At 43.9% G+C, this 14286-nt stretch overlaps 1 protein-coding gene across 3 annotated transcripts in view; it reads right to left on the reverse strand.

Moving 5' to 3' along the window:
* Positions 1 to 14286, reverse strand: part of PLD1 (phospholipase D1) — a 227444-nt gene that overhangs the window by 134680 nt on the left and 78478 nt on the right. For all 3 annotated transcript variants that reach the window (XM_075547028.1, XM_075547027.1, XM_075547029.1), the window contains exon 2: positions 56 to 243. In XM_075547028.1, the coding sequence (XP_075403143.1) occupies positions 56 to 212 (157 nt within the window). In that variant the 5' untranslated portion in view covers positions 213 to 243. The remainder of the gene's footprint in view (positions 1 to 55; positions 244 to 14286) is intronic.

The raw sequence follows: 14286 nt of genomic DNA on the forward strand, positions 1-14286 counted from the left end.
CAACCCTGAAGAATCGCCTCACCATCCCTCCCCTCCTCTACTCATTCGTCTCTACCTTCCCGTGTCTTGGGATCCCCAGGCGTGTCAATGTCCACCTCCTCTCCCTCAAAGTGGAGCTCTCGCGTGTCCAGGTTTTCTATCAGGTGGCTCATGTCGGCAGCGATTTTCTGCAGCGCAGATGTATTTACTCTTGGCTCAGTTTTCAGGGACATGTTGACTTCGGACAGCGTAAAACCAAAGGGTCTGAGAAGGGAGAAGAGTTACAAAGACTTAGGACACGTTAGTCAAGGAAAAACACCCTCAGTACACCTTTGAATTTAAGCTCAGCTAGAGCCTCTGGACACGAGAAATCATTTGTGTGTGAGCCAGTTGTCCCAAGCCATCCCCGAAACTTATTTTCCTGATTAGGACTTAGAGGGCTCCTAGTTTGTCAATTTAATTGGAGTGCAGAACTTACTCATAAACAATGAAGAAAAATAAAAGCAACAGTGAGTGAATGCCAATGTATCTTTCATCCAATTATCTTCATGTGGGTAAATGAGAGGGCCAAAGGCGACTCGTTTGGGAACGCACTATGCCAGAGATAAAAACGGATCCTTAACGAATAAATAGGTGAGGAACAGTACTATCATGGATGATGAGCAACTTTACCTATTTTCTAAAGAAAATTTAGGCTATTTTGCATTAACTGAAGTGTGTGATTTTAACATCTTTTATGTTTCCCTGACCTGTTTACATTTCACCTGTGTATGTGATACACATTACCGTCTTTTGTGAGACATGAAGTTTGGGCCATGATTTAGCATGAGTTATAATGAGGTACGTGTCCTGAAAGGAAATGGATTAATCTCTCTATTCCCGATGATGCCCAAGGTATGAGAATTATGCTCGTCTCCCATTTTAAGAAAACCCGTTCTATTTCACTTTGACATCTAATAACACAAGTCGTTGCACATCAGTACCCAGGAAAGAAGAGTTCGCACAGATTTTATTTCTCATTTCAGCTACTGAGATTGAGGCCCTGAGCACTGGCATCCGAGTTGGATGAAAAGTCTATCGTTCCTGATAGAGAAATAATCCCTCTGTTACAGCGAGGCACAAAAAACTCCTGCTCGAACTCTTCTGCTCATGTTCACTTATTAATCACAACTCCCCAAGGTTTTTGAGCACCTACCACGTATGCAATGCGGTGAATGGGTATGTGAAGAAACAAGGCTAGTTCCAGTGAGTAAGAGGCTCCGGCTGTGGGTGATGGAAATAAGCTACCTAACTCAACGTTCATCCTTGACTACCCCCGGGGTCCTGGCCTTCCTAAAAATAGGAAGTATGGCTGGGGGTGAGGGGCACTTAGCTGAGTTCTCTCCTACATGTACAGTCAGTGGGCTGGTTCCGTCTATGGGACAGGCCACAGAGAAGTCTCCAGTAAACTTGAGCGCTCTTCCCTGGAACTCAACAAGTCTCTGAGTGGAACGAGATCTTGTTTCAAAATTCAAAGATGGGTAGAGGCAGGCAGTTATGGTTATGCCGGAATGCATGACAACTATCACTAAATCCCTGGGAGCTGTGTGCCCTTTCATGTTTCTTTCTTCATGTCTGCTGAAAGCACTAGCCTCTCTAGCCTAAGGTGCTCCCCACTCGTCGTCTCTCCTACATCTAATTTACTTTACAATAGCTAATGTAGACAAAGTGCTTACTATGCGCTTGACTTGGCAGTCATCTTTCACACACACTATTGCATATGCGTAATAAATAATAATAAATCTGCAGAAGCACCCGAGGATGAAGAGAATATCTAGAGTCCAAAAAGCATTGGTCGACACTCAACCAGTTCAAGAAGTCGCATACGAGTAAGAACCAGCGGTATTAAAGGAAGAAGTCCAAGTTGCACTGAAAGCATTTGCCAGAAACAAGGCTCCAGAAATTGATGGAATACCAACTGAAATGTTTCAACAAATTGATGAAGCACTAACTAGGCTGTCCAAGAAATTTGGAAGACAGGTAGTTGGCCATCCAACTGGGAGAGACCCATATCTGTATCCATTCCAAAGAAAGGTGTTCAATAAGAATGTGCAAGTTGTAGCACATCATCATTGATATCACACGCAAGTAAATATTTTGCTAAACATTATCCAACAACAGTTACAGCAATACACTGACAGGGAGTTGCCAGAGATTAAGGCTGGATTCAGAAGAGGATGTGGAACAAGGGATATCATTGCTGATGTCAGGTGGCTCTTGGCTGAAAGCAGGGAATTCAAGAAAGATGCTTGTGTTTCATTGACTATGCAAAGGCATCCAACTGTGTGGATAAAAATTTGGAGCCTTGACAACCCACAGACTGGGAGAAGATTTTTAGTAATGACACGTCAGACAAAGGGCTCATTACTAAAATCTACAACACCATCATGACCTGCAAAAAGAGGAAAACAGTTAACCCCCTAAGGAAGTGGGCAAAAGAAATGAGAAGAACTTTCACTAGAGAGGAGATCAATATGGCCAATAAATATATGAGAAAGTGCTCGAAGTCCCTTGCCATAAGAGAAATGCAAATCAAAACAACCATGAGATACCACCTAACACCCCTGAGGCTAGCCCAGATCAGTAAATCAGAGAGCAACAAGTGTTGGAGGGGCTATGGTGAAGTAGGAACCCTCCTCCACTGCTGGTGGTCGTGCAGATTTGTACAGACACTGTGGAAAGCAATCTGGCGATACCTAAAGAAAATGGAAATTGATCTACCTTACGACCCAGTCATCCCTCTACTGGGCATATACCCGGTTGAAGCAGCAAATAAAACACGACCAGTCATATGCGCTCCAATGTTTATTGCGGCACAATTCACAATAGCAAAGACTTGGAAACAGCCTAAGTTTCCATCGATAGACGAGTGGATTAGCAAACTTTGGCACATACACACAATGGAGTATTATGCAGCACTGAAAAGCACCGATGAGCACATGAAACACGTTATTTCATGGGAAGAGCTGGAAGGAATTATGTTAAGCGAGGTAAGCCAGACCCAAAGGGACAGGTACAACATGAGTCCCCTGAGGTAAGTACAATCAGCATGACAGAAATGGGGCATTAATCCACCCAAGGGGAGGGTATGGTTTATATCTCCACAGGGAAAGTGGGACCAGACTTCAACCCAGTGTCGCAAGGTGTGAATGCAATATCCCGGCGTGGAGGAGGGAACCGGTGGAGAGGTCTGGGAGGCTGGCCCCAGCACCATAAATTAAGTGGATTCCTGCCCCTCCCCCGAAAAGAACTTGTTCCAAAGGACGACATTGACTCTGCAGCTATGGGAGATGGACATATTTGATCAGAGCACACGGGAGCAGATGAAGGGGCAGGAGGAGAGAGTGGAGCACAGCCTGGCCCACCAGGCCGTGATGATGATGTTCCTGAGTAGAGCAGCCAGTCCACAGAGAGAACAACATGGCTGGCCCTACTATGAGACATGATGCCCCTCAGTGACTAAGGCCGATACAGGGGACAGCACCGGAGACACAGTGTGGGAATTGCACCTGACCTGATCCCACCACACCGAGGCAAATCACTGGGGGAGTGAAGCGGAACAGCAAGGGAATGGAGTGGCAAGGTCCCCAGGGAATGCTGAAAGTGGACTTTGGGGCCAGGGCGTGGTGCCCCAACAGACTGGACTGGAAAACGCTCCTAAGGGCCAGCAAACGATCCCTGAACTAACTACAAGCTTTTCTCTTGTGAACTGTTTTGTTCTGTTCTTTTTCAGTGGTTTGTTTTGGTTGTTTTATTGTCTGGTTGTATACTGTTGCTTTGTGTTCCTCTGTCTAGTTTTCGTGCATGTTAGTGACTCCACAGGTCTGTCTGAATAGGACAGGCTGGATGAACTATCTGGATGAAAAAACAACGGGACCGACAGTTCCGGGGGGACTTGGGGTGGGAGGGTAGGAGGGGGTAAGGAAGTGGTGTTAACAAACCCAGGGACAAGGGAAAAACATGGGACCCCAAATGGTAGAGAAGGGGGAGTGGCAGGCCTGGTGGGAAATGATCAAGGGTAAGGTTGCTTAGAGAAGAGGTATACTCTAGCCCAGGTGGCGATGAAGCATGGTAGTAGGGCAGGAGGAAGGTCAAGGGAGATGGAAGAAAGAGCTAGGAGTCAAAGGGCATTCATGGAGGTCTAGACAAAGACATGTACATGCAAATATATATAGGAGGATGGGGAAATAGATCTATGTGTCTATATTTATAGGTCAAGTATTAAGGTGGCGGAAGGACCTTGGGCCTCTACTCAAACACTCCCTCAATGCATGAATACCTTCTTTTATTAAATTGGAACTCTATGATGCTCACTCTCCCGACACAACGGCTGGAGCCAAAGTGGGTGAACAAGTAAATGTGGTGAAGAAAGCTGATGGTGCCCGGCTATCAAAAGAGATAGTGACTGGGCTCTCAAAGGCTTGAAGATAAACAAGCGGCCATCTAGCTCAGAAGCAACAAAGTCCACATGGAAGAACGCACCAGCCTGTGTGATCAAGTGGTCCCAAAGGGATCAGTTACCAGGCATCAAAGAACAAAAAATCATATCATTGACTGCACACCTCCATGATAGGATCGCTGAAGACAAATGGGTGCACAAGCAAATGTGGTGAAGAAAGCTGATGGTGCCCGGCTATCAAAAGAGATAGTGTCTGGGGTCTTAAAGGCTTGAAGGTGAACAAGCGGCCATCTCGCTCAGAAGCAAATAAGCCCACATGGAAGAAGCACACCGGCCAGTGCGATCACGAGGTGCCCAAGGGACCAGATATAAGGCATCATGCAAAAAAAAAAAGATATGTGTGTGTATGTATGTGTATATATGTGTATATGTATATATGTATGTGTATATATATCATATTAAATAAAGGGGGAAGTGCAGAGTGGAGACCCAAGGCCCAAGTGTTGGCCAATGGAGATCCCCTCATAGAGGGGTTTAGGAGAGGAGATGGGTTAATTAGGGTGTGAGGTAGTATCGATGAAGAACACAGCTTTCCCCCAGATCCTGGATGCTTCCTCCCCCCAACTACCATGATCCGAATTCTACCTTGCAGGGCTGGATAGGACAGAGGCTGTACACTGGTACATATGAGGGTTGGAGGTACAGGGAATCCAGGGTGGATGATACCTTCAGGACCAAGGGTGTGAGGGACGATGCTGGGAGAGTGGAGGGTGAGTGGGTTGGAAAGGGGGAACTGATTACAAGGATCCACATGTGACCTCTTCCCTGGGAGAGGGACAGCAGAGAAGGGGGGAAGGGAGACTCCGGATAGGGCAAGATATGACAAAATAACGAGGTATAAATTACCAAGGGCATATGAGGGAGGGGGGAAAAGGGAGGGAGGGGGAAAAAAAAGAGGACCTGATGCAAGGGGCTTAAGTGGAGAGCAAATGCCTTGAGAATGATTGGGGCAGGGAATGTATGGATGTGCTTTATACAATTGATGTATGTATATGTATGGATTGTGGTAAGAGTTGTTTGAGTCCCTAATAAAATGTAAAAGAAGAAAAGAGAAAAAAATGATTAGGGCAAAGACTGTACAGATGTGCTTTATACAATTGATGTATGTATATGTATGAACTGTGAAAAGAATTGTATCAGCCCCAATAAATTGTTAAAATAAAAAAAAAATTTTTTTTAAATTTGGAGCCTTGAGAAGAATTGGAATTCCAAAACGCTTCATTGTGCTTATGTGGAACTGGTACATGGATCAAGAGGCAGTTGTACAAACAGAAGGAGGGACTACTGCATGGTTTAAATCAGGAAAGGCAGGTTATATCCTCTCACCATACTTATCCAATCTGTACACTGAGCAAATCACCAGAGAAGCTGGACTACGTGAAGAATGTGGCATCAGGATCAGAGGAAATCTTCTTACTTACAACCTGTGAAGTGTGGGTGACACAAGCTTGCTGATGGAGATGAAGGATTGCAGCCTTCAGTGTGGATTACAACTCAATGGGAAGAACACCAAAATGTGCACATCTGGACCAACAGGCAACATCATGATTAACAGAGAAAAGATTAACGTTGCCAAGGATTTCGTCTTGCTTGTATCCACAATCAATGCTCATGGAAGCATAGTCAAAAGGTCAGTGTCTTGCATTGGGCAAATCTGCCACACAATCCCTCTCTTTCAGGGGGTGAAAATAAGGTTACTTTGAGGATTCAGGTGAGCCTGATCTAAGCCACAGTATTTTCAATGGCCTCACGTGCACGGAAAGTTACACGATGAATAAGGCGTAGCACAGAAGGATTGATGTAGTGGAACATGATGACCCAAGCCATGGTGTTTTCAATGGCTCATCATCAAGTGACGATGGGGCACTGAAAAAGAAGATTGAAGAAAAATTGAGACATTGAACCAGGGTGTTGGTGAAAAATATTGAAAGATCCATGGGCTAGCAAAAGAACAAACAGATCTGTGTTGGAAGAAGTACAGCCAGAATGCTCCTTAGTGGCAAGGTTACCGAGAATTGGTCTCAAATATTTTGGACATGTTATCAGGAGAGACCATCTCCTGGAGAAGGATATTTTGTGTGGTCAAGAGAAGGGCAGTGTAAAAGAGGAAGGCCCTGGACAACATGGATGGACACAATGCCTTCACCAGTGGGCTTAAACATAAGAACAATTGTGAGGATGGAGCAGGTTCAGGCAGTGTTTCATTCTCTTGTACACAGGGTCGCTATGAGTTGGAACCAACTTGATGGCATCTCACAACAACAGTGGTTTCTGAATTCTGCTTTGTGGATGACAAGAGTTTGTCATCCCCATCTGACAGACAAGGAAACAGACCTAGAAATTAGGTAACTTGATCAGGTGCAGAGCAATCGATGCAAGGTCATAGAGCTAATAAAAGGTGCGGCAGGGATTTGATCACAAGTTTCCCATAGCCGGTAGCCCGTGTCCTCCACCATGCCCTTTCGCAGCAGTGAAGAAGTGACACAACATATCGCATTGGGCAAATGTGCTGCACACGACATCGCTCAAGTGTTGAAGAGGGTCACTTTGAGGACTAAGGTGTGCCCAGCCCTAGTACTCTCACTGGCCTCATGAGCCTGCAAAAGCTGCCCAACGAGGAAGGACTATCACAGAGGAACTGACACAGGAATGCCGGCGGTGATGAAAAAGACTGAAAGAACTGGGGACTGCCAGAAGAGCGGGGTTGGTGCAGAAAAGAGCAGCCAAACGGGTCCTTAGCTGTGGTCTCATTTACCTTGAACATGAAAAAAAAAGAGGAAGAACATCAAGGAGATAGATTGACATCAACAACGATGACCAAGATGGCGCAGCACAGAGCGGGCCTCCATTCTGTTTCCCGTGGGTCACTAGGCGGCCGAAGAACTCAACAGCACCTCGGTCCTTTGCCCCCACAGGACAGATGGAAGCATTCATAAAAGCGAATGACCTGGGGCAAGTTCCTTGAGCAGCTGGCACTAGTGGGAAACACCCGAAATGAAAACATCTTGCAGCTGAGCCCCTGCAGGTGAACCACATTGGGCCAGCCATCTCATTCTGGCAGTCTCTTAACACTGGAACCGACTGCAGCTAAGAGATGCCCTAAAACTGCTCAGCCAAGCCTTCTATGTGGGGTTCATTTAGCTCTTCCTACACCAAGAAGTAACCATCCGGACATTTTCAGACGGGTCCGAGAACGTGGTGGCAGACTGTGTTTGCCCATATACGGTGTAATCGTCAACCAGCGCTTGTGGAGGCCTGCCTCTGGTCACAATTAAAATACCCATTTCCTCGAGCATTTATTAGATGCCAACCCTGAGCCAAGTCTTTCTTCATTTAAAATACAAGGCAATGAAACGTTCAGAGGAAATGAGACCACAAAAACAATTGAGTGATTATAGCATGCTCCTGTGTGTCGATTGTTAAAGCCACTAGGTATTTCCCATCGATGAAGTAGGCATCAACCTTGCCAACTTTCTCAGCATAGCAAAGAATGGCAAGCCCAAAACTCACCCAATCAATCGTGACTCACAGCGACCCTGCCTAGGATTCCCAGGCTGTAAATATATACAAAGAGCAGCTGGTGGGTTTGAACAGCCAACCGTGCAGTCAGCATCCGATGTTTACCTGACAGCACCTAAGAAATATAATTCACCAGGGTACCTAAGATATATCATTGTTCCTATGAATGTCTTATTTTGAACCAGGTGCCACTGTTAAAGTGTATGTCACCTTGAGGGTACACCGAGAGGAAAGTAACCTACAAATTATAAGATAATGAGGATAACCAGGACAGAGCCCCTGGACCAAGCTAAAAGAAATACTGTATTTCAGATAAAGAGAAAAGAGGCCTATTAACTTAAGGTAGAAGAAGAAAAGAAAGGAAAACTCCTAGATCACCAAGTGTCTACTGTGTGTAATTGTGCAAATTCAGTACAATTTTATTGTCTAATGATCGCGATTACCCTACCATGTATTCTGAGAGAATTGGCTAAGTCACTTGTCTGAAGTAGCTTCACTTGTGTGGTGCTGTGATTATAAAGCAGATGTGGCCTGGCTCTAAGTTCTCTTGAGGAGTTCCACAGTAATGCAAACAAGTAGCTTGATGGATCACGGAAAGCCTGGCCATTCCGGCCGCCTAGAGAAGCGGTTCTCAACCTGTGGGTCGCGGCCCTTTGGGGGGGGGGGTTGAACGACCCTTCCCCAGGGATGGCCTAAGACCGTCGGAAAACACATATTTCCGACGGTCTTAGGAACTGAGACGCCACTCCTCTATCTGTCTCCAGGTGGGTCGGCCCACATGCAGATATGCCCACATATGTGTACCCGGCACGAAGACTGTTACCATGCTTTGAGACAAAATTTGTAATTATAAATAAATATTTCACAATACATAATTACATGAGTTTTGTGATTAATCACAATGCTTTGATTAGGTTCAATTTGTAACAATACATCCTGCATATCATATTTACATGACAATTCATAACAGTAGCAAAATTACAGTTATGAAGTAGTAACAAAAATAATTTTATGGTTGGGAGGTCACCACAACATGAGGAACTGTATTAAAAGGTCATGGCATGAGGAAGGGTGAGAACCACTGTCCTAGAGGCACCATGACAAGAAAGGTCTAGCAAGTTACTGAAAATCATCATGTTGGTTTTTAAATTATATTTGAAATCTCACAGACTTGGTTATAACTTAACTCACTCCTATCAAGTCGATGCTGACGCATAGCGACCCTCTAGGACAGGGTAGAGCTGTCCCCGTGGGTTCTAAGACTAACTCTGTGGGAACAGAAAGCCTCATCTTTCTCCCACAGAGTGGCCGATGGTTTTAAATTGCTGACCTGTGGTTAGTAGCCCAACATGGAACCACTACGCCACCAGGGCATTATAGAGGTTCATAATTAGTCATTTTATTTTATGGGTTTGAATGCCTATAAACTCACCTTTTAGATGAAGTTTCAGTGCTTGACCACTAAAAACATTCTCTCCCTTCGTCATCAGACTGTGAAAGGGAGAATAACTCCACCGCCCTGAGTTGTGCAAATAATATATCTTCCTCTTTGCATTTCTTCTTACTCTTTCATTTTTATAGGTCAGAGTATGTTTTTAAATCACAAGGAATAGCCGTGGACTTAACACATTTTCAAAGCTTTTTATGCTTTTGAAGTTTGTTATTTTCTAATGGAACCAAATTACTTGTCTGCCACTGACTTCATTTGTGTCCATGGCTGGTTTTATGTGTTTTTTTTCCCTCCAACATCTGTGTTTCTGGTGTGATTTGTGAATATCAGGCTGTTAAAACCATTTACACGTCTATGCTGTCAACCCTTCTGTGTTAGTCTGGCTAAATTAGGGAAACAAGTCCACAGAAACTCATATTATAAGAGAGCGTTGTATATAAAGGGTAAGTGTACACTAAGAAGGCATCCCAACCCAGTGTTGTTCAAGCCCATAAGTCCAACATTAGCCCTTACGTCCAACAACAATCTACAAAGTCCTCCTCAATCTCACAAAACACACGCAATATCACTAACTGCAGGAGGAAAGCCGAATCAGTGAGCGCGTAAGCATCTCAGAGCTGGCAGAGGTCTCCACATGGCTGCTCTGCATCGGGGTAGGTTCATGTGGCTTCTCCTCGGGGATGTCTTGCAGGAAGTGAGCCTTGCCAGCTGCACCCTGGTCCGACCATCAGAAAAAAAAAGACCCAAGAACCAGAAAGGCGAGGCTCACTGAGTCATTTATCTCTCCGCCCTTCAATTAATCCCACATGTGTTTATCGGCCAGGTTGGCACAATAAACCTTAACTATCTCACCTTCATTCATTCATTAGTCAATGTTTTCTTTCATCTACTCTAATCTATAATGAAGGGGGAGCAGCTGCCACAGCTACAGCCTATGTTAAGCAGCAATAGGATCAAGCTGCTACTGTTTACAGTGAGATAATGGAATTGAGTTTGTTGTCGCTTTATGAAATTATACTGCAAGATCATTATCTCTTTCTGTACCAAGAAGAGATGGTGCCCGTGGAGAGATAAAAGCAGCTGTGTTTTTTATTTCCATTTTCCTCCATATCTGACAAATAAACATTACTCCCCCTACCTCTGATTTTGAATATGAGAATTAAACATCTTGGCAGGGAATGTTTAATGACCTACAGTTATCCAGTGATGAAAACAGAAACCTTGAGTTGGTTTTGTTTGGTGTGTTTGTTTATTTTTCCTGATTTCAATTTTCAGCACGATTGGGAAGTAGAATATCAAAGAGAAGCAGCTATTTTTCTCTCTTTGAAAATAAATAGATAGACATGGCCCACACCAAAAATATAATAGTAGCATTAACTATAGTGATTAATAAAAATGTGTTAGCATTAACCAATATTTTCTAAGTGTTTGTCATATGCTAGTATATATAGCTAGGCACCGTACAACGAGATGCATTGCATGGTCTGACTGAGTCCTCACAAAGGCCGGTGGCATCTCACTGTTTCTCTCATGGGATGAGAGACGCTTGCAATGATTAGGCCACGTGGTTGGGAAGTGACGCAGCCCAACCTCCATCTGCTTGACCTAACTCCAAATTCCAGCCTCTTGACCAACCAGAGATGGGATTTGGGATTGGAGGAGGAATAGATACTGAGACTTTAAGACCTTCAGATATTCTTCAAGCTGGTTCAGAAGGGAAAACCCAAACATTAATTCTGTGAAGAGAATTATAATTTACTACTTGTTTCCCTTTCCAGCATAATATTCAAAGTTTATCCATATTTTGATTTCCAAGCCAAAACTCATACCATAATATATGAATTTGAAACAAATTAGACCATTTAAAGGCACACAGATTTATGAGAATTTCCTGATTTATTCTGTACAAGTGAATAATTCAGGTATTACAATATGGAATTCACCTACAATGGTTCAATATCCCTCTCTCAAGAGTGCTTAAAATGTTTTTGTACCAAGGATTAATAAAGGACAATGTTAATGGAAGATCTTTATGCCCCAGGGAGATGATCAACAAGTTGAACAATACTTATACAGAACCCAAATGAGAATATAACCAGTACTGTATTCCTCATTGGACACTTTTGACATAGTTGATATCTAGTCCTTGGTGATCCAGGCCTTGTGCTATAAGATACTGGCACTTAGACTCTGACCTTTTGAGATATTGTTCACAGGCCCCACCAGAGGGATTAAATGTGGCAACTTCGCTAAGTGAAGTGGGCTTTCCCTCAAGCTCACTCAGTGTGAAGAGAAGATGAACGCTATCCCTCGGTTATGAAGTTGAAGTCGCTGGACTTGGGTTCCGATCCATTGCTTTAAGGGTGCCCAAGGAGCAGTGACCCAGAACAACAACGTGTTTATTTTAATGCCCACCTTGTTTTGTTAATATGATACGTATTAGTCTGGTAGGCATGGTTCTGCCTTTGTGAATGAGTGTTATTGAAGGTTTTGTCACCAACTCCTATAGTTTGGGGAAATGGTATCCAGTCACATAAAAGTTTAATCTGTACCAGTCAAAAATTCATGTATTGAGGTCAGAACCTGGCCTGTACGTGCATGATTTTCTTTTCTCAACCATGTTTTACATTCTGAACCATTGGCTGAATTAATAACACTCTCAATAGAATTACTTGGTGGCCCAAGGGAAGAAGTTATAATGTTCTCTATTATCAAATGATAAAGTTGTCAATAAAGTGAACCAGTGACATATATAAACCACAGAAATATGAATGGACTTAGGGCACACATTAATTCTAGCCCCAATATTAGAATTAGTACCTATGACATGCTCCCTCATGAAGAGGTCATTGAAGATATAGGTGCTAAGGCAAAGTGTGGTGAGGAAATTAAATGGTGCCCAGCTATTGGAAAAGATGGCATCTGGAGTCTCAAAGGCTTACCTTAAAATAAGCAGCCATCTAAGGGAGACATCAACTAACTCCACCTGGAAGAAGCACTCCAGCCTGGGTGATCCAAGGATATTTAAAATCCAAATAAAATCCAAAGGATGGTATGGTATCAGAGCTTAAATTGTGCAGACGGCTATGGATGACAGTGGAAGCCCAAAATCCATTGGCAGGGTCCCCACATGTCTTAAGCCTCTGGTGAAGGCCCTCTGAGCACAGTCCATAGCTATAGATAGGCTGTTCTCAGAGAGAGAACATTAAAGGTCATTTGTGGCAGATGAGTTGGGTTAAAATGTAAGACCTTATCGTTGACCGCCCCTGTGACCGGTTTTAAAGGCTTTTCAGCTTTTTGTCATTTAGGCTGTCCTTTCCTCTGAAGTTTTCCTGTGCTTTTTCTAGTCATTGTTGGGAGTGGTGTTACATTTGCTTGCTTCCTGTTTGTGTTCGCTTTGCTTTTCTGTATATGAAATCCAAGATCGGTAGATTTAAAGAGACAGTCACTGAAAGAGGGCACGGCAGGGGAGAAAAGGGAGAAATGGAGAGCTAGCAATAATGTTCCGAAGTTGATTGGGGCAATAATTGCACAGATCGTACTATGGCTGAACATCTACATGATATTATATGTGAAGTGTATGCTGATAAAGCCATTTTGAAAAAAAGAAACCTGAAGCACAGCTCTGCTTGGACCCTCGGACACACACGGGGCTGTGGAGTGAGAACTGACAAATATTTTTTTAAGGCACCGGCAGATGTCCTTGTCTCCTCTCCTCTCATCACTCTGACTCCCCCAAGGCCCCGTGGAACCACATAGCCTATCTAGCAAATGTCCCGAGTGACCTTTCTTGTAAGGTCTGGCTGCCCAGGAACTTAGCAGCTTGCATTTCTCTCCCCTGAACTTAGCTTCTTCCCTCCTTCTTATATAGCTCTTTGGTTGAATCATGAGGGGGGGCCTCAAAAAGTTTGGGGAAAAAATGGAATGATAATTTCCCTTTGAATTTTGAAGATCCATTGTATTCCCAGAAAAAAACTCAGCACGCAACCTTAACTCAGGCCTATTTATCCCAGACTTGTGGGCTGAGTTATCATATCATGTTGGAGCAAAGACTGTAAAGCCATGCTTGCTCCGTTGAACCATTCCACCTCCCACAGAATCCCTCTGTGTGATCAAGTTCCGAGTAATAATAAAAAGTAAATGTGCACAGCTTACTGTGGGCCAGGCAATGATCCAGGCATGGTGCCTGTGTTATAGACCCCCATAACAGTCTGTGACTGGCTAGTATTCGCATCCTTTTCTGAGACAAAGAAACGGAGCACAAACAGGGTGACTTGCCCAAGGTCCCACAGTCACCTGATGGGAGTCGATGCCTAGCTTGCTTGCTCCTATATTTTCCATGGCTAGCCTGGATAAAGTCACGTCGATGTTCTGTTTCCTCATCAAAAAATGATCTTCTTCTTCAATATGCAATTGTCTGTCTGTAAGACCACAGAGTGGATGAATTTGCATAAGACGAAATTTCTCTTTTGCCATCTCTGAATGGCAGAGAAAAGCGCCTATACCGCGCTCAGAAGACGCAGACCTAGCCCAAAGACCAAGGAAATCCCGAGTAGGTTATGAAGCAACATCCAGGGAAGACCTGTCCCAGCCTCTTTTAATGACAACAAGCCTACAAAGATGGGTGTCTTAAGAGGAAACATTGCAGGGATTCCCAAAGCTTGTTTGTAGGTTTATTGGGTGTAAGTGAGAGACTTCAAACAACCACAACTGACCTGAGTAAACACAGATGTCGACGAGAACGTTTTCCTTTATGAAAGAGAAGCAGCATCGCTAAACCTGTGGTCAGACGTCCTTCAGTGGTGAATGAACCATGTATGCTTTATCAATTCAGACTACA

This window comes from Tenrec ecaudatus, chromosome 4 (assembly GCF_050624435.1).
Source record: "Tenrec ecaudatus isolate mTenEca1 chromosome 4, mTenEca1.hap1, whole genome shotgun sequence".
In the NCBI taxonomy this organism is placed as follows: Eukaryota; Metazoa; Chordata; class Mammalia; order Afrosoricida; family Tenrecidae; genus Tenrec; species Tenrec ecaudatus.